Source organism: Gouania willdenowi, chromosome 11, assembly GCF_900634775.1.
Source record: "Gouania willdenowi chromosome 11, fGouWil2.1, whole genome shotgun sequence".
NCBI classification, from domain to species: domain Eukaryota; kingdom Metazoa; phylum Chordata; class Actinopteri; order Blenniiformes; family Gobiesocidae; genus Gouania; species Gouania willdenowi.
In genome coordinates this window covers 5,345,255-5,370,260 of record NC_041054.1, presented here as the reverse complement: position 1 = coordinate 5,370,260, position 25,006 = coordinate 5,345,255, and the positions used below count along the sequence as shown (strand labels likewise).

The window sequence follows — 25,006 nt, the reverse complement described above, 5'->3', positions numbered from 1 at the left end:
GGTATTTTTGTCTCATTTTGTGATTTTCTGCTAATATTTAGTAAGATGATCATTTCTAACTAAAAATAAACATTTTAAAACCCCGTATTTTAAATGCTTTATTTTGTTAATTTTCCTCTTTTTCTCCCCTGTAGTGCCATCACGTACCCCTAGGGGTACACATACCCCCATTTGAGAAACCCTGGCACAGTTTAATGGTAAAATAGAAGAAGATTTCCATCATTTGAGTTTAAATGAAACTAAAATTGGATTGTGGTGTGTTATCCTTTTCCCGGAGGTGCAACAATACTTGCCTCTTCTTTCGAAAACTTGTCAAATTAGCTTTAACACAAGTTTATGTTCCCCAAAGTGCCACTTTACATGGAGGTTTAAAAGTTTAAAGGCTGTCTTTTTGGCAAGACGCACACTAGTAAATACAGTTAATGGGGAGCAATTGGATGCTAATCACAGAATAAACCACTTCACGAGGGCTGAGACTAAAATAATAGAGGGAAAGGGGGAAAAATGCAGGGTTTTGATGAATAACTACTGGCTTTAGGTTTGGTTAACTATTAATCAATACATGAGAAACATCAAAGGCACTTTATCAGAGCAGAGCTGCTAAACTGCACTTTCTTTAAAGCAAAGCAGAAGATAACGCTTCAAGATGTCATGTCCTGCTATCAGTGTTACACATTACCCCAAATGTTTACTACTTTTTGGACATTTGCCTTAACTTTCTCTCCAAGACGGTGTTTTGATCTTTTTCGGAACATGGGGCAGTGGCCGTGCTAAAGACACTGAAAGTTAGAAATCTGCAGGCCTGGATAGCATAAAACACTTAGTGGTATAGATCTGTCACATCTGCTTATCTCAGACTATGAGTGTGTGTATGTGGGAAAGGGTTGATGGTGGGGGTCTGGCCTCTGGGATGGATCCCTTCTGCTCAGGCCTGGATCCATTACGGACCACTTGGATGGACAAGAGCTGTTACCCACCATCACCCACTCTCCAAATCAGTCCTGGGAGCAGTGCCAGAAAACACTTTCTTATCGACTACCGATGGTGAAAGGTGAAGTTGACACCCCGTAGAGAAACCTGAGTCGATAATTCACTCCAGCGTGGCTTCAGGTCAGGAGGTGTTACTCTGACTTACTGCGCTGCCAATCTACACAGCTGTATTGTAGACTTAGGGGCAACTTCTACTCATATCTAGGAGAGCTGTCCTAATCACTCACTAGATTGTTTGTTTTTAAGTCCACCTTGAAACAGTTTTAGTCTCTCAGTCTTACATTTTTTGTCAAGATTAGGCGAGTAACCACTCAAGCTGAACTCACAGCTGACCTTTGCAACGTTTGTCGGGGTATCCATCATCCAATCATCCAGGCCTTTAGTCAGATGTTGCATTGCATTCCATTCGCAGCCATCAAGAGATTTTGAAAACCAATAAAATAAAAGGAAAGCAAGAAAATTGATTGTTTTGGCCACAATGGTAAGATTTGACTTGACTCTCTCTTTCTCTCTCGCTCTCTCTCGTGTCGATTTCGCCAAAACATAGCACCATCTTTAATGTTTCTGGCACATGTGAGTAAAATTACCGCAATTTACCCACACTGGCTGTAAAGAGCGACTTCTTATCTTTCTTAAACTGGTGTAGTTTTAACGATAAAGCGGAATTAAGGTAATTTAACTTAACACGTACACGCGATGCATTCAGGGGCCCTGAGAAACCCAGTCCATTTGTATAATACAGCTGTGAAAAGAGACGTGTCTGGGTAAATTTGGACGTAAAGCTACCCTACGCAACAGAAGATATGAAATTAACAGTACCGTCAACAACAAACCCAGAGTCACTTAATGAGGACGTAATGCAATGTGTACGTCGTAAATGAACGTGATGACGTCTTTGTCAGTGGGAACCGGGTGGTGCCAACTGGCACGTTACACCGTGTCAGTAGGGGGGACGGGGAGGGGAGATTCCTGCTATGAGCTTGGGATGGTCCAAGCTGACAGTATGAGTACACCCTAAGTTATGTCTTTATAAAGCTAGAATTATATCAGCATAGCTACAATAAGGGCATGTAGGGCAAAGGAGCGTTGCAAGAACATCTGTTAGCCAACTAACCATACAAAAACAGGAAGCTAAACCAGAAGACTCAATAAATTCAGCAAATGTCTTCGCTACACGCTCAGAGCATTTGGATAAATCAGTAAATTAGGACGTCTTTTTTAGAGCTAAACCTTGAAGAACACAGAAACACAGAAGAGGCAAAAACAGCAAAATAGATGATTTCCCTAAATATTCAAACAATAGCACATGTCAGTACCCAATCCTTTTATGAGCCTGATCGTTTCAGAGCCTTTCAACGCATACGCGAAACGCATCTACATCTGGACGGCCTATTTTAGAGCAGTTTGTGTTCTATTTGGTTAGGTTGAAACCCTGCTATTTAAAAAGAGTTTAAAATGTGTGTTTTGAGTGAATTATGATTTTTTTTTTTTTTTTTTTTTTTTAATTTTCTGTCGGGTTTTTGATTGTCAAGGTTGTGTATTGTGTTTTAATCATTGTGTCTCCCTAAATGATCATATTTTTACAAATAACATGGAAAGTAATGTGATACACGGAATATTAGTGAACTACATTAGTGATCACCTGCCTGTCTTTCTTATTTATGAATGTAATAAAAAAGAAAGCGATTGAATTAAAGGAAATTAAGTTCAAGAGACTAAGAACCAAATAATCTATGGCTGCTTTAAAAAACGATCTAATGAATTGGACAAATGTTTATAATGGAACAGCGGTGGATAAGGCTTATGATTATTTTTTAGATACATTCACAGATCTATATGATAAGAACTGCCCTCTCATACAGTTTAGAATTAAGAAGTATTATACAGAAAACCCATGGATGACCTTTAAAATGCATGTAAAAAACAAAACAAAACTGTTTATAAAAAATAAAAAAGGCAGAGTTCAAATATAAGAAATATAAAAATGAATTATTAACTATTATGAGAGTATGCAAGAAGGATTATTATACCAAACTGTTTGGTAACAATAAGAATACTGTGAAAACTACTGTATGTGGAATATATGAAATTAGAAATTATTAGAAATGAACAAATAAATCAAACATATCCTGATCACTTTAAAGATCACTTTTAAATTTGTTTGATGTGGCAAACATGTTTTCACACCACTGTTCTTTCCCAGGGGGGAATTATTTATTTTTTTATTTTATTTTTTTATTTATTTTTTTATTTATTTATTTATTTATTTATTTATTTATGTATTTATTTATTTATTTATTTATTTATTTATTTATTTATTTATTTATTTACTTTTTTATTTATTTATTTATTTAGTTATTTAAAGATGCTCCTGAATATATTGAATAAAAAGAAGAAACATTAAAACATATAAAACAAAGAAAGGAAATAAAATGTACACAATTAAATAAAAGACTGTTAAATGAATAAAGATTAAATACAAGTGCACACCTCCAGGAAAATATTATACAAATGTACAAATATACGAACAGAATACAGATAAATACCAGTATAGTACAGTGAGCCATCGACCATATCTTTTTATATTGACGACAGTTAACTTTTGAAGTTGTGCACACAATATTAAATAAGTGAAATACATTAACAACAAGAGAACTCAGGGAGCACAAAGCTCCGCTAAATTTAGAGGTACTGTATCTTGTATCTACAGTACTTTGCAGATCATTTCCAAAAATGAACTCAGCTCACCAAAATTAATTTAAATTTGTTGCAAACTTTTTGAGAAATCCTGCTAACAATCATCCAATTTAACGCCAGTGAAAACATTTCCGTCTTGGCTATGGAAGTAGATTTGTGTTTTTATTAAAATTTAAAAAAAAAAAAAAAAAAAAAGTTGACTTCAAACAAAAATAAATATTTTCAATCAAAGAAAAAGTGTTAAAACGCAAAACACTTATTTTGTTTCATTGAAAAATGTTTTTTTTTTGGAGTAATATATTTTGTATTAGGGCCATATGGGTAGCACATTTGTGTCTTTATTATTCAATCAGAAAAGTTTTAAAAAATCAAATAAAGAAAAAAAATAAATTTATACTTTTTTTCTTTGATTGAAAATTATCTTTTTTTTTTGACTGAAAAGTATTTTTTTTATTGAAAAGTTTTTTGTTTTATTCTAAGTGATTTTTATTTTGATTGAATAATCCATCCATCTATCCATTTTTAGACCCACTTATTCCTATATAATAATAATAATAATAATAATAATAATAATAATAATAATAATAATAATAATAAAGACACAAATCTACCTCCATACTTGGTGGAGGTAACTAAAAGTCAAACTATTTGTAAAAACAAATGTACTTGAGCTTTTCTTTTGTTTTTTAATGCCAAGTCGAGGAATGTTGTCTCACAAACCTGTTCAGAATGTATCTTAAATTTCCTCGTCAAGCCACTGTAGGAAAAAAAACCCAAAAAAACGCACACATTCTCAGGGAAAAGATGTAATTTCCATAAAGATATGTTACCATTCAATCCATCTTCCAGCAATGAGGCAGCATTTCAAACTTGTTCACTTTATCTGACGCTTTCATCAGGAAACACGAACTGGTAGAAACTGCTAATGGCCCAGAGTGAGTAAGTGTGACAGTGTTTTGTCTATGTGACATACATTCAGTTATTAACAGCAAACCCGAGAGCAGGATGAGTGAAAGTCAGGCCTCTTTGTGGATATCTGTTTTATTGTAAGATAAAAGCTGATTCATAGCAATACATTACATTAGTGACAGTGTGTTATGAAAGACTTGGACTTTCACTTCACATCACAAAGACTGGGGACTGGGTGGGGGGAAAATATTTTGCTTTCAATTTGGAATACGCAACCTTTTAGTGTTTCAAGGAGAACATCCAACAATAATGTTTGATTTTTATTAATCTTTAAACCTTTGGTAGGCCCTACTTGTTTTGGTGGGGGGTTTAACAATGGAAACATCTTGCTCTTGACTGATATGGAGTGGGGAAATAAGGAATGTTGTTCTAAGAAAGCGTATCATATTCAAAATAATAATAATAATAATACTATTGCATGAACTAAACTGTAAAAAAGCCAAAGTCTAACCAAAGCTGTGCACATTAGTCTAACACTTATAAAACTAATCCACTGTCTAAGGCTTATGTAAGTACGTAATTTTTATTTAAAAAGTGCTTTTCTCAGATAAAAATCACAAAGTGCCGTACAGAACAGAGGAGATATTAAAACATCAGGAGCATCATCATAAAAGGAAAGTAAAACAAAGGCATCATAAAAGGATAATGAAAGTTAAAAATCCAATTAAAATCCATTTAACCAAAGGCTTTTCTGTCAAACTCAAGGTCCGGGGACCAAATGCGGCCCTTCAGATGCTCTATCTGATTCGGCCTGCAGGAAAAAGTGAAAATGACAGAGAAAACACAAATTATGGTGTAAATTACCAAATAATTTAGTTGTAAATTTTTGTTGATAGATTTTAATTTTTTGCCAAACTCCTGCAATTCTTCTGAAATGAATCCACAAAATCTCCCCAAATTAAATATACATTGGGACATTTAAGTAATTGCCATTTATTGCGTAGATATTGCCTACTTTGTCTAATTTTTAACTGGAAGTGCAAACTTGAACACATATATGTTGAAATTCTAACGCATCGATCGCTTCTTGTACCATCTGTAAATATGTGATGAAAATATATATCTATTTTTTTAAACTTTTTATATTATTATTTTTTTTTTTTTTTTTTACACTTTATCTGAGCTGTTATGACAGTAAATGTCCCCACTGTGGGATCAATAAAGTTATTCTACTCTACTCTACTCTACTCTACTCTCATTTCTAATGTCTACATTTTGAAAAAAAAAACACATATTGCAAACTACAAAATTAAAAAACAGACACAGAATGCATTTCTTGTCTTATTTTGTTAATGCTTCTCAATGACTCTGATACACTGTACTATATACTACAAATATCTTAAATACTTAAACTAATTTCATTGAATCATTAGGGAAAAAAATGACCCAAAGTGGATTTACAGAAATAACTGAGATATATACACACAATATAGAGTTCAGCTGATTGATACAATCTTTTGAAAAATATAAAAGACAACATTGGACGTGCAACTTTTTGTATTATAGTCATAAATCCAGATAAAGAAGTATTTTTTGGGGTTTTTGTTGAAGCGTTACATTTTTCTATTGGCTCCAAAAAGCCTCTCGCTGCACTAATAGTAACACAGTGTCACTCACAGTCTTCTTGGCTCAAACGTTGACTTTTAGAAACTCTATTTTTACTCAAAGTGCCTGCACATGGAGCCGCTCTCACTATCACAAACTTTACTTTGCTCTCAGTTAATGAGAAATGAAAACAAATAGGCTTAACGGGGAAGTGAAGCCCTCGCATGAATGTATATTTTTACAAATGCTCAGATTACAGTCCTGCGCTCTGATGTCTAAATGATCCCAAAAATCGCTCCAATTAACGCATCTTATCGGGCCGTATGGGAGAGGAAGTACTTCCATTCACCCAAGACATGGGAATGCAGAAGAAAAACCAAACAAATTCAGACCTGTTCATTCATCTAAGGGTCCGAAACAGTTCGATGGGCAGTTGATTTCCTCAGGGACACATCTGGATGAGAATGTGCCAGATAATGACTACTTTTAATATTAACTCTCCTATTTTCTGTGGGGTCAATTTGACCCCCAGGCTGTTTTAGTTGTGTAAAACGTGTCTGTCTGACAGCTCTTTCACAGTAAAAGTGATGTATAGGAGGACATTATAGTGAATAACCCCAAGTATGTTACAAAAAGGAGATCAAAATAAGTGAATAAATAAAGAATTGGGGGGTCACTAACATTATTCAGTATAGTTCATTCTGTGAGAGTCATGAATGTGCACCCCAAATTAGAAAATATTTGAACGAAATATTTTTAAGATACACTAACTCTAAAACTGAATGTTTGGCCTGATGGTGGCGCTAGAGAACAGGTCAAGGTTTCATTATCAACGAATTATTTATGTATTCAACAAATAAACAAAGTGCCTGACACAAAAACTTGGTCAATAATTGATTAAATGTTTCAGTAATATTTGAGGACAATAGGAGGGTTCAATTCAATTCAACTTTATTTATATAGCGCAAATTACAACAAAGTCATCAAATATAAAGTTCATAGTAAGAAAGAAAAAAGGTTAAAGGTATAAAGCGAGAGCTGAAAGTAATGAATTACAAGTACTCGCGTTGGTGTAATTGAGTTGCATTTATGGGTACTTGTAGTTTTTTGAGTATATTTCTAAATCAGTCATTTTACTTGAGTTCCTTAAGTACGATTTAAAAGAAGAAATAAAGTAATTAGTTATATTTTCTACATATTTTATTATTTATCGTTTTAAAACGATCAACGGACATTGTGAAACTACAAAAAATGAAATGACCAGACAACAATCAAATGCATCACATCATAGCCGACCAATCAGATTTCACGTAATGCACCATGCCAAAAACAGCAGGTTATTTTCTTTAGAGTTAATACATTTAGCTAAACTTTTTATTTTATTTTTAAATTCCTGCCTGTGGCAATCAAACTGTATAATGCATCACTATAACCTCACAGCTTGATTGTTGTAAATATCTAAATCATATTTGTATATTTGTATTACTTTTGTAAATATCTGTATCATACTTATATATCATTTGTATAATAACAAAGAGTAGAAAATCAACAAGCATTACAAATATGTTTTTTATAATGTTTATTTTTAGTTAACAATTCTAATAATACAAAATATTACCAGCAACTTACAAAACGACAACAAAAACACACAAAATAAGAGAAAAATCTTATTATCTGAGAGAATAAATAAAATAATACCAACAACACACAAAAACCATAATAAAAAAAGAATATTATGAAGAACAGACGACAACAAAATACACAAAATGACACATAAAAAACACACAAGGACATGGAGGGAGATACTAGAAATGATAAAAACTATAGAAATAAATCTATAAATCAGGAGGCATTAAATACTGTTTCATTCCACTTATTTACAAAATTAGATTATTTAAATATATTCATTCCATCACTATTCTCAGTATAGTTGTTTTTCCACAGAATTCTTAGCAAAATGTTGTAGTCGGACATAAGGGGGTGCTTGGATTCAGAACTAAGAGAAAGGGGGTACGTGAGCCAGAAATAGATTGAGAACCACTGTCCTAAAGCACACTGGGATACCAGAGGAGACCATAGCGTTCAAATATTTCAGATATCACTCCAATGTAACATCAGCGCGGAGGGATTCCTCAGCCAAAAACATGAGCAGAAGTAGATGCAAGAGGACATGTTTTGTTTCAGGCTCAGCCATTGTGGAGTCCTCCTGAAATGTAACAACTCTACAGAACAGAAAGATTTCCTTTAGAACGTAATTCAGGTCTGGTGGTTGTTTTAATCAGAAAGAAAACGCAGAGAGTAGCACAAGCTTCACATTTCTGTTTATCTTTGGCCTAAAGTTCCCATCAACAGAGACGTGCTGGTTTATAAACCATCCCATCGCTGCCCAGGGTTAGAATCACTTTACTACTAGCGACAGTAACTGCTGCCTCACTTTCTATCTCTGCAACCATGTGTGGTCACATGATCATCTCTTCTTTTCTATCGCTGCAGAAAACATGGTGTAGAACCTATGCTAACAACAAATTAGCTTTATATTACTTATCAGTCACAACAAGTTAAACTTTAGTTTTGGGTGTGCATCAATACATTTTTTATTTATTTTTTTGTTGTTTTGTATTTTCACATATATTATTATTATTATTATTATTATTATTATTATTATTATTATTATTATTATTATTATTATTATATGATTTTTTTTCCTCATGTGTCCACAATATTACATAGTGAAATTATTAAATTTTAACATCTAAAAACAAAACTTTAGGTGCAATTACCTTCAAAATTCATATTGTTCATATTAATATAATTTTTTTAGTGAGCAATGACTGCTCTATATATAAATTCTTATTTTATCGTTTGACATTAATTAATCCAAATCCAAAATATTATTGTATTTATTGCCTTCCACTATGAGAATTTGGACTTTAAATTTACTTGTACTAAGACAACAAATTTATCATGTTCTAATCTTTGTTAGTATTGTCGGAGTAATGTCATCACCATCATCAAAATGTATTTAAAATGTAATAGGACAGCTAAATTATAGACGTATAGAAGAAATATAAAGTGAACACATAAATATGTTTAAGAAGGAAGAAATACAATATGCCAAAAGTTGTTTTTTTAGGAAACCTCAGAGACAAGATGTTAGTGGATAATAATAGTTTTTTGGAGCTCAAACCCATGCACAAAAAGGGACATAAGTGGAACACACACACACACACACACACACACACACAGGCAGATGCGTGCAGGTCTTAGGAAGGATTACACTCTCTGTCTCACAGTAACACCAAACATGTCAATTTAAATAAACAGTGGGAGCCATTTGTAACCATTTAAATTTAAGTTGTAAACTCAGACCAAAGAGAACATCCATCTCATCACCGACACATTTATAAGGACCTCCTGTTTAGAGCTAGCTTGTTAGCTACCCTGTTAGCTTCTGTGTCATGGTAGTTACCATGTTAGCTTCTGTGTCATGGTAACTACCATGTTAGCTTCTGTGTCATGGTAGTTACCATGTTAGCTTCTGTGTCATGGTAACTACCATGTTAGCTTCTGTGTCATGGTAGCTACCATGTTAGCTTCTGTGTCATGGTAACTAACTACCATGTTATCATTTGTGTCATGGTAGCTACCATGTTAGCTTCTGTGTATGTTAGCTTCTGTGTCATAGTAGCCACCATGTTAGCTTCTGTGTCCGGTTAGCTTCTGTGTTATGGTAGTTACCATGTTAGCTTCTGTGTCATAGTAGCTACCATGTTAGCTTCTGTGTCCTGTTAGCGTCTGAGTCATGGTAGTTACCATGTTAGCTTCTGTGTATGTTAGCTTCTGTGTCATGGTAGCTACCATGTTAGCTTCTGTGTCCTGTTAGCTCCTGTGTTATAGTAGTTACCATGTTAGCCTCTGTGTCACGGTAGCTACCATGTTAGCTTCTGTGTCACGGTAGCTACCATGTTAGTTTCTGTGTCACGGTAGCTACCATGTTAGCTTCTGTGTCACGGTAGCTACCATGTTAGCTTCTGTGTCACGGTAGCTACCATGTTAGCTTCTGTGTCACGGTAGCTCATACAATGCTTCTTTGAGGTAGAACAAATTCAACCTGACTTTAACATTTAAAAATGTCTGTAAATAAAACGTAAACACACAAACATGTACATGGAGTCGCACTGCAAGCACTTGGAGAACATGCAAGAACAAAAACAATAGGTTGAACCAAGCTGTTGAACCCAGTGTTGGGTAAAAACATTTATTTATATTCATATAAACACAAACTGTGAGATATATTGTATATGTACATACGTATATTCATTAACTAAATATTGTTTTTTCCTTATTTTTTTTTTTCCTTATTTCGTGTTCTGGCTTCTCACTTGTGCATTAAAATTGACCTTTGGGGACAAATAAAGTTTTTTTAATCTTGTACAGTATTTGTCTATTGTATTACTTTTATCTCCATGACGCGTCATTTAATGTTATAAATTAATGATAAAATCAGGTCGGCGTCCGCTTTCTGCTTCAATGTTGCTGCAGTAATAATAATAATAATACATAATAATGCAATGGATTTCATATAGCACTTTTTCATAGACTTTCAAAGCACTTTACAGAATTAAGGCATTATTCTTTCACTCCACACTTAATGGTGGTAAGCTACTATTGTAGCCACAGCTGCCCTGGGGCAGACTGATGGAAGCTAGGCTGGCATAGTGCGCCATCGGCCCCTCCGGTACCATACAATCACTTCACCATTTAAATTGGGAAGAAGAATTACACAACAGAAGAAGAACCAACCTAAAGTCTCAAAAAGTGTGGGCTCCTTTCACTGAAAATGTATAGTTAACACCTGAGGTAGAACTAACATGTTCGTACGTATGTTAGTTTCATGTCACACATGATACAATCAAAGCAGCAGAAAACTATTTTGTAAAACAAATCTAAAAAACACTCCAACAAACTCCGCATATGACTAAATGTCAAGAGTTGTACAAGATAAATTCAACAAAACTACTTCACATTTATTCCAGATATGTTTGTTTTTAGCAAAAAAAAAAAAACAAAAAAAAAATGGTTTTGGATTTTTCTTAGACTTTTAATTTTAATTTCTTTAATGTTTTAAGTTTCGGTCTTTAACTGGCCTTTAAAAATATTATCATCATCTGTTAACTCATCATTTTTATTGCCCACAGTCTACATCAGACACGATGTGTTAAAGTTCTGATAAACTCTTATCATTAAAGCACCTCCTGCTCTTACAACCCTTTGTCACAAATTAGCATAAATCCTAATGACCAAAGAGGGCCAAACGTGTGAAGAGGTTATCAGTTTAAATGACTTCATGGAGACATTTGACATGTAGTAGTTAAAAAGAAAGATAAGGGATGGGTTGCTCACTTTATGATGTCTTTCCTGTTCAACTATAGTCAATGTGCCAACTTCAGCACTGGTATTAGGTGGAATGTGACAAGTCTGGCGTTGGTCCCAGGCAAGGTCGACACAACTCTCTACAGGATTTGAACGTGTTTTAGAAACATAACACACACACACACACACACTATGTACACATGGTTGTGTCTTTTTTTTTTTTTTGTCGTGTGTGTGTTTGCCAGCAGCTTGAACGAGGTGTCCTCTGAATCATAACACCGATAAACCCAGTGTCCAAACCAAAATACAGTCGGCCTCAGAACTCAGAAAGTCTTCCAACATGTTTTTTAAATTATAGATCAGACAATATTTGTTAAGCTACAGTAGTCCACTCCTGTTTTCTCATTGCAGAACAACTGGCTGGGATCCTTTTACCACAAAGATAGAACAAACACAACAAAGCTGTTTCAACACCTACTGAGCCATCATTGAGACACAATACTTTGTATTATCTTGTCATAATTGTGTCGTGGAGCTTGTTTCCTTCATTGTTTATCTCTTTTTTAGCATCCAACGTAAAAGCAATCAATCCAATGCTCTGTCAACAGGTGAAAAATGTGCTTCATCCATCCATCCATCCATCCATGATCCATCCATCCAAACTGAAAGTTGATCATTTTGCCGTGGTGTTTGGTTTTTCGCGACCTTTTTCCTTCTTCGAACCATCTGATTGTAACTTTTTTTTTTTTTTTTTTTTTTTTTATTTGGTCCAGTTACAAACGTGAAGGGCAACTTTTATCAACATTCATGACAGCATTTAGAATAACAACCGATCTGTGCATTAACACCGGAAATAATATTGTGTGTATTTTAGTTGTTTCGTATAGTTACAAAACTTAATTATGTGAAATTTAAAACATAAAACACACTATGGAAAAGTTATATATGTGTATTTTTGCAGTGATTGTGTGTATTTTTCTTGCCATTTTGCCTGTTAATGTCATTTTGTGTATTATTGTTGTCACTTTGGTCATTTTAGTTGCTTCGTATAGTTACAAAACTTAATCATATGAAATTTAAAACATAAAACACACTGTGGAAAAGTAATATTTGTGTATTTTTGCGGTGATTGTGTGTATTTTTCTTGCCATTTTGCTTGTTAATGTCATTTTGTGACTTTTTGTTGTTTCGCATAATTACAAAACTTATTCATATAAAATTTAAAACAAAATGTACTATGGAAAAGTGATATTTGTGTACTTTTGTTTTCATTTTGCGTGTTATTGTAATTTTGCATATTAATCTTGTAATTTTGATAATTTTAGATGTTTTGTATAGTTGCAAAACTTATTTATATTAAATCTAAAACATAAAACACACTATGGAAAAGTTGCATTTGTGTATTTTGTAGTGATTGTGTGTATTTTTTATTTATTTTTTGCCATTTTGCGTGTTATTTTGATAATTTTAGTTGTTTCGTATAGTTAAACTTCTCTATATAAAATTCAAAACATAAAACGTGTAATGGAATAGTTATATTTGTGTATTTTTGTAGTGTTTTTGTGCATTTGTGTTGCCATTTTGCGTGTTATGGACATTTTGCGTAAAAATGTCGTCATTTTGTGACTTTTTGTTGTTTCGCATTGTTGCAAAACTTATCGATAAAAATTTTAAAATATAAAATGTACTACGGAAAAGTTATATTTGTGTGTTTTTGTTGTCATTTTGCATATTAATGTCATCATTTTATGATTCTTTGTTGTTTTGTATATTTACAAAACGTATTTATATAAAATTTAAAACATGAAACGTATTGTGGAAAAGATACATTTGTGTATTTTTGCAGTTATTGTATTTTTTTTTTTTTTCTTTCACTTTGCATATCTTTAGAGTCATTTTATTCATTTCCTTTGGGGGTCTCACGAAATTAGTCAGAGAGCCGCATGTGGCCCACGAGCCATCAGGTTCCCATATCTGAGTTCCACCAGCACAATTCAAAACAAGACTTCTTCCTATTGTTACATTTACTGTATAATCATCATGTAACTATGACAGAAGTCAATATAAACTTTAAAACATGAGCAATGTGAAATGAGGCATTTCATTCAGTGAGTATTAAAACTCATGGTCCATGCACATTCTTCGTCTTCTCATTCTGCCAGAATCAGCAATGCTCGATTTGCATGTTTTCTCAAACTTATTTCCTGGAAGTGTCGCAATAAAAAAAACAACGTGGCTGAAACTTTATTGTCCTCGGTGGGGAAGGCATCCTACAACCAACTCAGATTCCCAAACCCGCTTTTGCTCTTTTTTTTTTTGAAAAATGCCATTTCAGCTCCCTCGACCTTCTTCAAGCCTTGATTTACAGCGTGGGGCCCGAAACGAGCAGGGGTCTGAGGGAAAACAAACAGCTGCAGATACGGGTGGGTAACAATGTCATCTGCTGTTTTATCAAGAGTCTTTATAACATGAAAAAACAACTGAGATAATGGCACAAAATGAGCTCGGATTGAAACAACACGTACAGTACTTACAGCTTAACTATATGCCCAGATTTATCGTGAGGTCGTAGTTTTGCTGTATCTGAGCTTATATCTCGTTTTTCAATCAGTCAACCACAAATATGAACTGTTTGCATGAAATTGACTTGGATAAGAAATAAAACATAACGACGATTAACTTCTATAGCTGCAAATTTGAAAGAAAGCACTTGAAAGAGGCCTTTATTTTCTTCTTAAATTGTCCACCAACCTATTACGTGTACAAACAGACGCACGTACAACTCATTTTTTATGTGCCTTTGTTCGTCGTTAAGTTGCAGCAAGAATTTGAATTATAGGATTTGATGCATGAGCAACAAAAATCACGCTTTTTTCTAAATCCAGAACACTTGTAATTCTTTAATTTACACATTAATCGTAAAAACATGACAGGTTTAAGTGACGAAACATTTAAATATCTCAAAAAAGTAAACAACAGTTGGAAAATTTACAAAATGCATAATAGTTGTAAAGTTATTCATCATATGCAAGAGTTTTATTTATTACCAAAGAAAAAATAGGACACTCTACCTCGCTTGTGATAGAAATGCACAATATAGTAGATAAGTATGTATCCTATTATTCTGAAAATCTAGACTTTCACTTTGGCTTTAGGTTAACCAGATAGGACATGAAACGTGGACATGTCAGGGGTAAAAAATGATGTTTTTCACCCTAGCATGTGCATAGAACAGCATAAGAATAAGCAGGAAATGCTTCACGTTATAAAGGGTACAAACCAAACATTGTGTTCTGGGACACGCCTGAATAACTCACTACATATTTAGTGCACCAGTGTTAAAATACTTACACACCAAAGCAAAGAACAACAAACTGTTGCCATAATCGGGTGATTTACAACCAAAAAGAACGTTATTTAGTGAGTTTAGATAAAGACATTGAGATAATGATTAATGATAAGACTAAAAATGAGGCTTTAGGGGGCATATTGTGGATGTGTATGCATGGAAATTCTATAAAAACTGCCATTTCATTTAATTAAACACACATTTTCCCACTCATTGTCAGTTTTCTTGAGGATAATTTTACCAATAAAAAAACAATTTAAATTTAGGGGTATACTGATAGATAAAAGGCTCAGATGCCCACACCAAAAATATGAATATCAATATTTTAATATATAAGGATGCCTAACAATATAATCAAGAGATGAAAAACAAATTGAATGATAGATAATATTTTTAGTGTGTTTTACAGCTGATTTAAGACATGGGTGAAACTGACCGGTTATCATTAGTGATTTTTATGGGCTTATTTATTAAAGAGTCAGTTATTGTAATTAATCGTAATTGAACTTTAGTAATTAATTGTAATTGACATTGAGGGGGAAAATAATAATTTTAATTTTAATTTTGATTGGAAAAAATGCAGGTCACTGTAATCATAATTGAGCTATAATTAGCTACAAAAATTTTACCTGTAAATCTCCAGGTCAGATTTGTGAAAAGGGTCTCTTTATGGAACAATCTGAGCAAGGATTTAAAAGAATGTAAAGCAAATATAAGATTTAAACATCTAATATTAATAAAATATAATGAACTCCTCTAAAGAACCATAATGTTGTGTTGTTGTTGTTGTTTTTTACCCTTTTTGCTTGTATGTTTTTGTTCTATAGTGTTGTTTTCTGGTTTTTTTAATATTTGGTTTCTTATGACAGAAACATTTGACATGAATGCGTTGCTATGCTTATTCTGTAATCATCGTAGACATTGTAAATGTTTGTACTGTTTTCTCATGCTGTTGTAAACTGATTATTAGTACAAAGGGGCAGATTACATAAGATTATTGTTCTTTCTGCTCCCTTTCGTTCAGAAGTTTGTAAACTTTCATGCTATTAAAATGATTTTTTTTTTTTCTTTTTTAATGAATGGAATAAATGAAAATACAATACAATACAATAATTAAACATGGATAGTTGCACATGTTACAATTGTAATTGAAAAATGTCATTGATCCCCAATCCTGGTGACGTCACCCACTTGGGGTGGGGAAAAGTCTCCATGTTAGTAATTAAGGGTGAAAATTACTTTGCTACCATATTATAATGAAACACTGAAAACAATTATTACGTCTCAATGTAAGGAAATGAATAGAATGAACAGCTGGACACACTCTGGGGCAGATGGGAACTAAATTGAACCATATATTCCAAAGATGCTCCACAGGGTTCCAAGTTGGCCACAACGTTCTCAGTGAAAACATTGTAAATCTTTCCAAAAATTTGGCAGATTCAAAATCTCAAAATCCATACAAAATGAATCCTTAAAAAGTTTCCATCGAGGGGGGGGTCATGTCTAAGATACTTGCTGATATCACCAAATGTGGCGTTTCAGGCAAACATAAAACGTAGGTGTCCAGTACCTGCCTGTGCAGAAATAACATTTCACTAAAACAACAATAAATGTCTGAGTTGATGTTCACATCGTTGTGAATAAACTGTGATGTTTTTCCTGGTTCCTAGAACGTGCTTTTAGCAGAAAGCTTTTGTTTCTTTTAGCTTTCCCTTAATGCACAAGTGCGGTGAAGATAAACTCATTGAGAAGCTGTTATTACAGCGTCCTTCCACTATTTGTGTGATCAACCACGAACATGTGTTTAGGTCAGGACCAAAGAGCTTTTTTTTTTTTTTCTCCAGCATTTCTTTGCCTTCATGTGTCATCTGATTGTTGGTCTTGGCCCACTCTGCCAGTATAAATAAACACTAATGGAGGAAGTCACCACTAGAATAGATAGGTTATTTCTTGGTGCATGCTGTGTGGCCCTCTACGAGTATCAAGCAGAGAAAAGCCTTCAGGCCAGTTTGGTACAAACTCCTAGTATGGAAAAGAAGCAAGCTGCTGCCAATAAGCCAGAATATCCATGAACAAACAAAGTTAATGCAGCGGTTGTGTTCAACAAGAGGCTAGACGGTACACATTTCACAGGGATAAGACTTCAGATTGTCCTGATCCCACAGTCTTCTGCATTTGCCAGAGGTTTATTGTTCAAGCAAATCCAAGCTAGCTTCATTCTCCATCGGCAGAGAGTGAAAAAGTATATACGTATTCAACAGATAGTAAGCTAATGTTCGGATATTCACATTATTTGAAATAATTCATAATGAATATAATTCCTTACACCCACCTGGGATGGAAACGACTGAATTTATACTATAGAATTGACTTGGTTTGAAGCCATACGGCCTGATCCGCACTCCAACTCTGACACGGTTCTTTACTTACTCGTCGTTCATGTGACTGTTTACTGCAAGATCTGTGCACATGCCTCTGCGTACATCTGTGGAACCAAACAGTAGTTTAGTCCAGTGATTCTCAACTGGTGGGTTGGGACCCAAAAGTGGGTCATAGACCTGTACTGAGTGGGTCGTGGACAGCTGGTCAAAATTAAATAAATGCTTAATGTCTCTCATGTTGTATTTTATTTTGAAAGAAACTTTTCTTTTGATAGGCATGCTGTGAAATGCATGTTACACAGGAAAATATGTAGATGTATGTTGGAAAAAATATTGTATATGTGTTTTCAACAGCTATTTTTGAAAAACTAAATTTTGTTGGTTGAATTCTAAAAAAGCATAAAAGACACAAATCCTGCCCCATGCTCCTTTAAAATAAAAGTACAAACATTCAAAAAAAAAATCCAATAAATGTAGAAAATCTTACTAAATTCAACTCAATTTTATAAAGAACTTTGACACAATGTTGAATGACATCAATTTTACATTACATAATTCCTGAAAATCGCATAAGTTTGAATGAGAATAATGAGTCCTTGTTGATTTGATATAATCAGTTATGTGAGCACAGAAACAACAATATAAACTTAACATTTATACTACAACATTTAATTGGTTTGAAGCCATCTATGTTGATCCAAAGCGCAAATTAGTAGGATCTTGACTTAAACATAAATTACAAACTCAAACAAAACTGTATGTAATTAATGAATTAAAAAAAAAAAAATCTAATAAATTAGAATAAAATGTAGAAAATGATTGAATTCAACTCAATTTTATAAAGAACTTTGACATCAATTTCACATTACGTAATCCCTGAAAATCGCCTAAAGTCAAATTAGAAGAATGAGTCCTTGTTGATTTTATACAATCAGTGACATTAGCACAGAAAGAGTCTGAATAAAACATAATTTGACATATTCTCCCTCATATCTTATTTCTATTTCTGTGACACGCCATATTGCACCATTCACTATACTTACTGTTCAAAGTAATGTTTATGTCTCTAGCACTAATCTTTCTGCTTCATATTAAGTATTTTAAATAATACCCAGCAGTAGTGGTCAAAAATTGGCAGAAACTTGATTCATCCATCCGCTGATGGGATTTTTGTCGTGACTTTAGTTTAGGCGTCAACAGTAAACATCTGTTTTCAGGTTGGAGCGCTCACCCCTTTTACCCCACCTTTAAGGATGTTTAATGATTATTGATGACATCGAGGGTGCTTCACATACGTTTCCAGTTTCATCTTGACAGATGGACAGACTGATTCCATAAGGTTTTCAGATTTTAAAATACGCCCAAACAAGTTTGTGTTACTGAGGTGAACGCTGCAAACTGGAAGTATTAGGTTTTCAGCTAATAGTGTCTGTTCCTTAGAAATATCTGCAGGAGATAAGGTTTCCACTGATTTTACTCCTTCTTTTCCTTCCAACAAAATATGAAATGTCTCAAATTTTAGGTCACAGTGACCTTATTAAATCTAATTCATGTGATACCTATTAAACATCTTAATGTAGTTTCTATAGTCTCATTTAAATATGAGCATTTTTGTTCATTGTGGCACGTTTAGGTTAATTAGATGCTGGGTTATCGTCATTGGGGGGAAAAAGATGGAGATTTTTTAAGGACTATAGAACACAAACAGAAGTTGTTCGACTATGTTTTTTGTAAAAATAAATACAAATAAAAAATGTCACTTGAAATTGCATACATCAGACTCCTATTGCTGTGTAAAAGTAGCTAATTCATGAAAATAAAAGGAAATAAAAGGGCAAATTTCATATCCTGGGTATCGTTCGTCTATTGCACGTGTCAAACTCATGGCTCGGGGGCCAAATCCGGCCCTTAGCACCATCCAATTCAGTAAAAATGACAGAGAAAACGGAGAAAGAATCATTGTGTGAATGAAACTCAACAATATTTGCAGGGGCTCAGAGTTTTCTGGGTGCAGTCATTTTTAAAATGTTGTAAAGAAACTCAAAATTCTTACAAAATCTTTCATTTTTTCTCAAATTATGACAATATTTCCCCTAATTCAGTAGAAATTGGTCACAAAATCTAGGAAATTTAAAGTAAAGATCCTGTTGGGACTGATATATTTTACTTATTGCACGGATATGGTTGGTTTCTTACATATTTTGTATTTTATGTATATGCATAAGTGCAAACAAGGGCACAATAATGTTGAAATGACTTGTTTTCCTGCATCTGTGGCCCACTCGAGATCAAACTGGTCCATTGTGGGGTTCTGGTCTGTTGCTCTGCAATGAACAAGAACGATTAAGCAACGCAACCTGAAATTTAATGCAATATTTGAATACAGTGCACGTCAGAGTTGGGGTATAATTGTAATCCCGTGATTGATATTAATTGTAATTGTAGTTGTAATTTAAAAAATCTGTTGCTGTCACAATCATAATTAAATTGTAATTGAGTCCAGATGATTGTATTTGTATTTGCCATGAAAATTTAACACTAAACTGGGGAACCATGTTACAGTTCTATGTAAAGTTCTTAAAATTATTGAATTATTAATTATTATTCAAACATGTTTCACGTCAAGCTTTCCCACATTTTACCATTTTTAAAAAATAAAATAAATCGAGGGGCATACTGATACAAAAGGCTCAGACGCCAACACCAAAAAAAACATGTAGAACCTATATTTTCATTGATTAGGAAGCCTAATAAGGTAATCAATAGAAATTGTATGATAGATTATTGTTTTTAGTGAATTTTACAGCTGATTTAGGACCTGTTATCATTAGCGATGCTAACAGAAAGCTAACACAAGAAGAAAGTTCACTTTTATTAGGTTATTTGTTTCATTGAAATAATTGAAAATGTAATTGACTCCAACACTGGAGCACGACGTACAGTTTGTTCAGGTTTTGTTTGATGGTTGGCTTCAAACCAATTACCCTCACATCTAAGATTCTTCTCCAATCCACAGCCTGTTTGTTGTCCCTGACTTTCTGCCTGTGTAGACGAGAAATGCTTTGAAATAATTGCCTGAGTTCAAGCCTTTCCATCCACCTTTCCTTTTTTGTTTTGCTGTTGTCGGTCTGACCACACGCACGACAGCTTATCTATTGCTCCTCAGCGCAGCAGACAAGGCCAAAGTTGTAATCCTTGGACAAACACCAGCCACCTTTGACTGCACAGGAATGTTATCAGGGTCCATATACTCTAACCTGGGCTGACGAAAGATCTCAGACTTCCCTAACAGCTGTTTGCTGCATCACTAACTGTCTGTCCACCACCCCCCACCACGGCACGGAGAAACCTGGGCTCAGGAGTGCTATCTGTGCTGGTCTTTCATCAGGGCTGCTTTGGAGCGACATCAGGGTGAGCTCGGCTTTAGACAAGCAGTAAAAAAGATTGGTGTGATTAAGACTGATAGACGGAACACAACACTCCACCTCCAGTGAAAAATGTTAACTGCGTCCTGATGTTCTCCCCCTCATGGTATAATTAGTCTGAATCACCACTGTGTTCAAGCATCTCTTCTTTTTTTGTTTCTTAATGTTCACGGTTACATGACGTTTTTAAATTCAGAATTAGTTATTCCAAATTAAATTATTTGGAATTAAAGTGTTTTGCTTCATGTTTACATGGAAATATTAATTCCGAATTGAGGTTTACATGGAAAACAGGTATATTCGGCTTGGTTTATAGATCTGGGGTTGTGAAGGGTTCTGATTGAACAGGGGGTGAACGTGACGTAGCACATCTAGACCACATGATAACTGTTTTCACATTTATTTTGATTGTAGTTTTGAATACAGCAGCTTGACAATAACACACTGTTTCACTTTGGTCAGCTGAGCAGGAGAAGGAGATAGGAACTAATCACAAATAAAGCCCAGTAAAACTCCGAAGAACAATAACCAGGAATAAATATTTGCTTCCTGGTGAAGATAGTAGCTCTAACAACCATTACAATGATACACTTGGTGATATTACAACCTGTGCATGCAGTACGAGGCCACATTTACTCTAGTCCAGGCCGCCATCTTGGATTATGTCGTCACCAGCTCGTCATCGTGACTGGCCGAGCATGCACAGAACGACGGGAATTAACTTAAAGCAGAATTAAACATTTACAAGATAGACAAAAGATTTAATTCGGAATTGAAATCAGAATAAAGCAGCCACCTAATTCAGATTTAAGTTTAATTCGGAATTACATTTGCATTATGAATGAAGTGTTTACAAGTTCAGTTTAAAGAGGAATTCACTTTTATTCTGAATAATTTTCACTATTGTGAATTTTGTATTTTGATAAGCGCATTGAGATGACTTTGTTGTAAATTGTGGCATACAAATAAAGCTGAATTGAATTGAATTAAAGAGGAATTAAAGCTCCCTTTAAATGTGGCCATTCATACAAAGCTTACATCATTTTTTTAATGTTTTCATTCTAAAACCAACGAGATGTAAAAATGCTGACTCTGATTTATCACCTATTTCCATTTCTTCATCAGGAGAAAATCAATACTGAGGTCTCATTAGTCAAGCCTTGAGCCTCACAATGCCGCTATTGAGTTTTACTTGGATTATCACTGACCGATGAGGTCCACTGAGCAAAGATAAGGCCATTATTATTTTACCCCTGGCCTTTTTTTTTTTTTTTTTTTTTTACACACGAATCAGCTTGTAGATGAATGACGCAAACAGTGAAAAGTAAACAGCCATCAGCAAATCCCCGTACGACCAAAAGTGCAACTCACTCCAGATGACAGATAAGGCACATTAAGGGAATTCCTCTAATGAACTAAGATGCATTTAGCGATTAAAGTGTGTGTGATAAGCAAAGTGTGGACAATCCTTTTGTGTGATCTTAGAATCTCTTTAATGATACATATCGGGTTCTGATATGTTTCTCTATGCTTTGGGTGGAGTCTCCCCCTGCTCTACATCAACTCCATATTTGCAAACTCAGTCAACATCTTGCCACAACCCTTCATGGCCAGGCACAGGTTAATGGATGAGAAATGACCATTTCCTTTAACCTGAGGAGTGAAACGTTCACTTTCGGAGCGCAAATGAGAAGCAGACACACAGCAACTTTGCAGGACTGCTAATGAATATGAGTGCTGATGAAGTTTAGGATCATTAGTAGCAAAACTTTTACCCTAATCCATCAAATCGATGTGTTGGTTTTAAATACTAAAACCATTTATTGAGAAGTCTTCTTTTTGGAGATTGACTTGTTGAAAACCAAGAAGCTCGAGAGCTTGTCTTGCAGACTTTGTATGTTTGTGTTTTATTCACATATTCATTTGGCAGAGATAACATTCCTTTCAATCAAGACAAAAAGTGTTAAAAAAAGGTTTTTCTTTTAAAAAGCAGAAAGCCTGCCAAACCCTATCAGCTTGCTCCACAATCAATAACACCAAAAATAACATTTCCATGGCCGTGGCGGTGAACAGTTCCCAGAAAAAGAGTGTGAAAACATTTTTGCCGAGCAAATAGAAGCAAAACAATGCATTAAAAAGCAAGATGTTATTATTCAAAGTTAAACACACACTTTTCTGGACTCCAATACATAAAGGGAGCTTTCTTTTTCTGTCTTTTCCTCCTCTATTTGTCTCTTGGGGCTCTGTCTCTTGGGGCTCTCTTTGACTTCCTGCCGTTAAAGAGACAGCGCACTGAAGCACAACAGAGGGTGAGTGACGTTAAACTACCTCTGCTCTGAGCAACTCATTAGGACAACTGTGGAATTTTCTATAGTTTACTCAGAAAACTCTCTATAGATTTAAAACAATTGCATGTTTTGATGGAGCAGCACTGGAATAAAACAATAATTCCATCAGGCAATACAAAACCTTGGAAAATATCATGCTTAGAGAGACAGTTGGTTGACTAGATTAGTTTCAAAGTAACTGAATTTGATAAATGTTGTAAACACAGGCTAATTTCAGCCAAAGATTGTCCCCTGGAAACCAAAACAAGTCCTCCAGTAAAGCCACAAACAAACGCTCTGCGGAGACCACACAGCCACGGAAATACAAATATAACACAAGCGCGGCCACTTCAAAGGAACTCTGCCAGTCTCTCACAGACAAAATCTCACTATCAACTTTTCCAGATACAGTTTCTATCAAAAATGAAAAACACTCTTTTTTAAATGTTTTTGTCATCATAATGAAGACTGAATAGACACAACCAAAGTCTGGTTCTCTCAGGTATATCACGGGTGGTACTAAAACCCCGAAACATCCCCAGAGACCTACCGGAGATAGGAACTAATTGCTGGTAAATAAAGCCCAATATAACTTCTGAAAGCAATAACCGGGAATAAATATTTTCACCCTGGTAAAGATAGTAGCTCTAAGAACTGGTACAATAATAAACTTGGTGACATTACAGCCAGTACATGCAGTACAGGGCAGAATTTACTCTGTCTCCGGTATGTCTATGTCTGAAATGTTCTTGGGTTTTAGTATCTCCTCATGTATCACAGTATTATAGAGGTCATACAATCGCTCCTTTACCTTCTGTAGCCATTGGGTGTAATTCTCCATAATGTGCTCCAGCTGCTGGATCTTCTGGCTTGGGAACTCTGCCTCAGGTGGTGGAGCATCCCTCTGGAAGGAGTTTGCGTTGTACTGCAAGCTACTGGTTCTAGAGTGCCTGCAGGAGCTTCCTCCAGTTCCTTCTCCCTCAGGCAGGATGAATGTGTACGTGCACTGTCCATGTTGGATCTTGTGTAACCGTCTGCTGCTGCTGTTGCTACTACTACTTCCACTACTGTTGCTTCCACCTGTGCCACCGTTCCCCGTCCCTCTCTGTCGCTCCCCTCCTTCGCAGGTGACTATAACCAGAAGGGCCACCAGTGAAAGCAACTGATGGCCAAAGAGGTGCAACAACATCGTATCAGCCTGGGGAAAAGGTAGAGATGGAGAGGTTCTTTTAACTTTTGGTGAGATTTTCTTTCTTGTTATCCAAAGCTGAATCAGACCATGGTGTGGAACACTGCTATAGCCTGAAGTGTGTCATCCTCCTTTTTGGTTGGACCTCCAGCATTAGGAGCAACTGCAGGTTGTTGCCATTGCAGAAAAAGTTGTGTACACCTTGAGCAGATTGGTGTCCCTCCAATTAGTCACAAGCAGAAGCACTGATCAGTGTGTGCATTTAAAATAGGTGCAGGTAGGTGTTGTCAGACCTCCCCTGGTGCCTCTGCAGTCCCTTCCTGCTCTGCTCTCTGACTTTATGACTGGAGAGAGTGAGAGAGGCGCTCTCTCTGAAGAAGTGTTCCAAGCTTCCAGCACACACTGAGCCTGCCCCTCGCAGCGCCTGGAGAGGAATGTGACTTTGTGTATAGACCAGAGAGTGTGTGTGTGTGTGTGTGTGTGTGTGTGTGTGTGTGTGTGTGTGTGCCTTGCCTCTTCCACTCTCTTTGTGGGGTTTTACATTTGAAAGAGCAAAACACTGGTGTACCTTATCAGCAGAGGTGTAAAGAGTACTCATATATATCCTACTCAAATAGAAGTACAGTTACTTGATTGAATTTGTACTCAAGTACAAGTATAAGTAAGTGATACATAAAATACTGCGAGTAAAAGTAGCTCAATTAAATAGTACTCAAAGTAAAAGTTACTGGGTCGTTCCAGAATTGGAGGACATTTTA

General features: G+C 35.0%; 1 protein-coding gene across 1 annotated transcript in view; it reads right to left on the bottom strand.

The window, feature by feature from the left end:
- Positions 1-24,631, bottom strand: part of angpt1 (angiopoietin 1) — a 71,708-nt gene extending 47,077 nt beyond the window's left edge. The window contains exon 1 of the mRNA XM_028461122.1: positions 23,871-24,631. Coding sequence (XP_028316923.1) covers positions 23,871-24,248 — 378 coding nt within the window. The 5' untranslated portion in view covers positions 24,249-24,631. The remainder of the gene's footprint in view (positions 1-23,870) is intronic.
- Between the last annotated feature and the right edge of the window lie 375 nt (positions 24,632-25,006).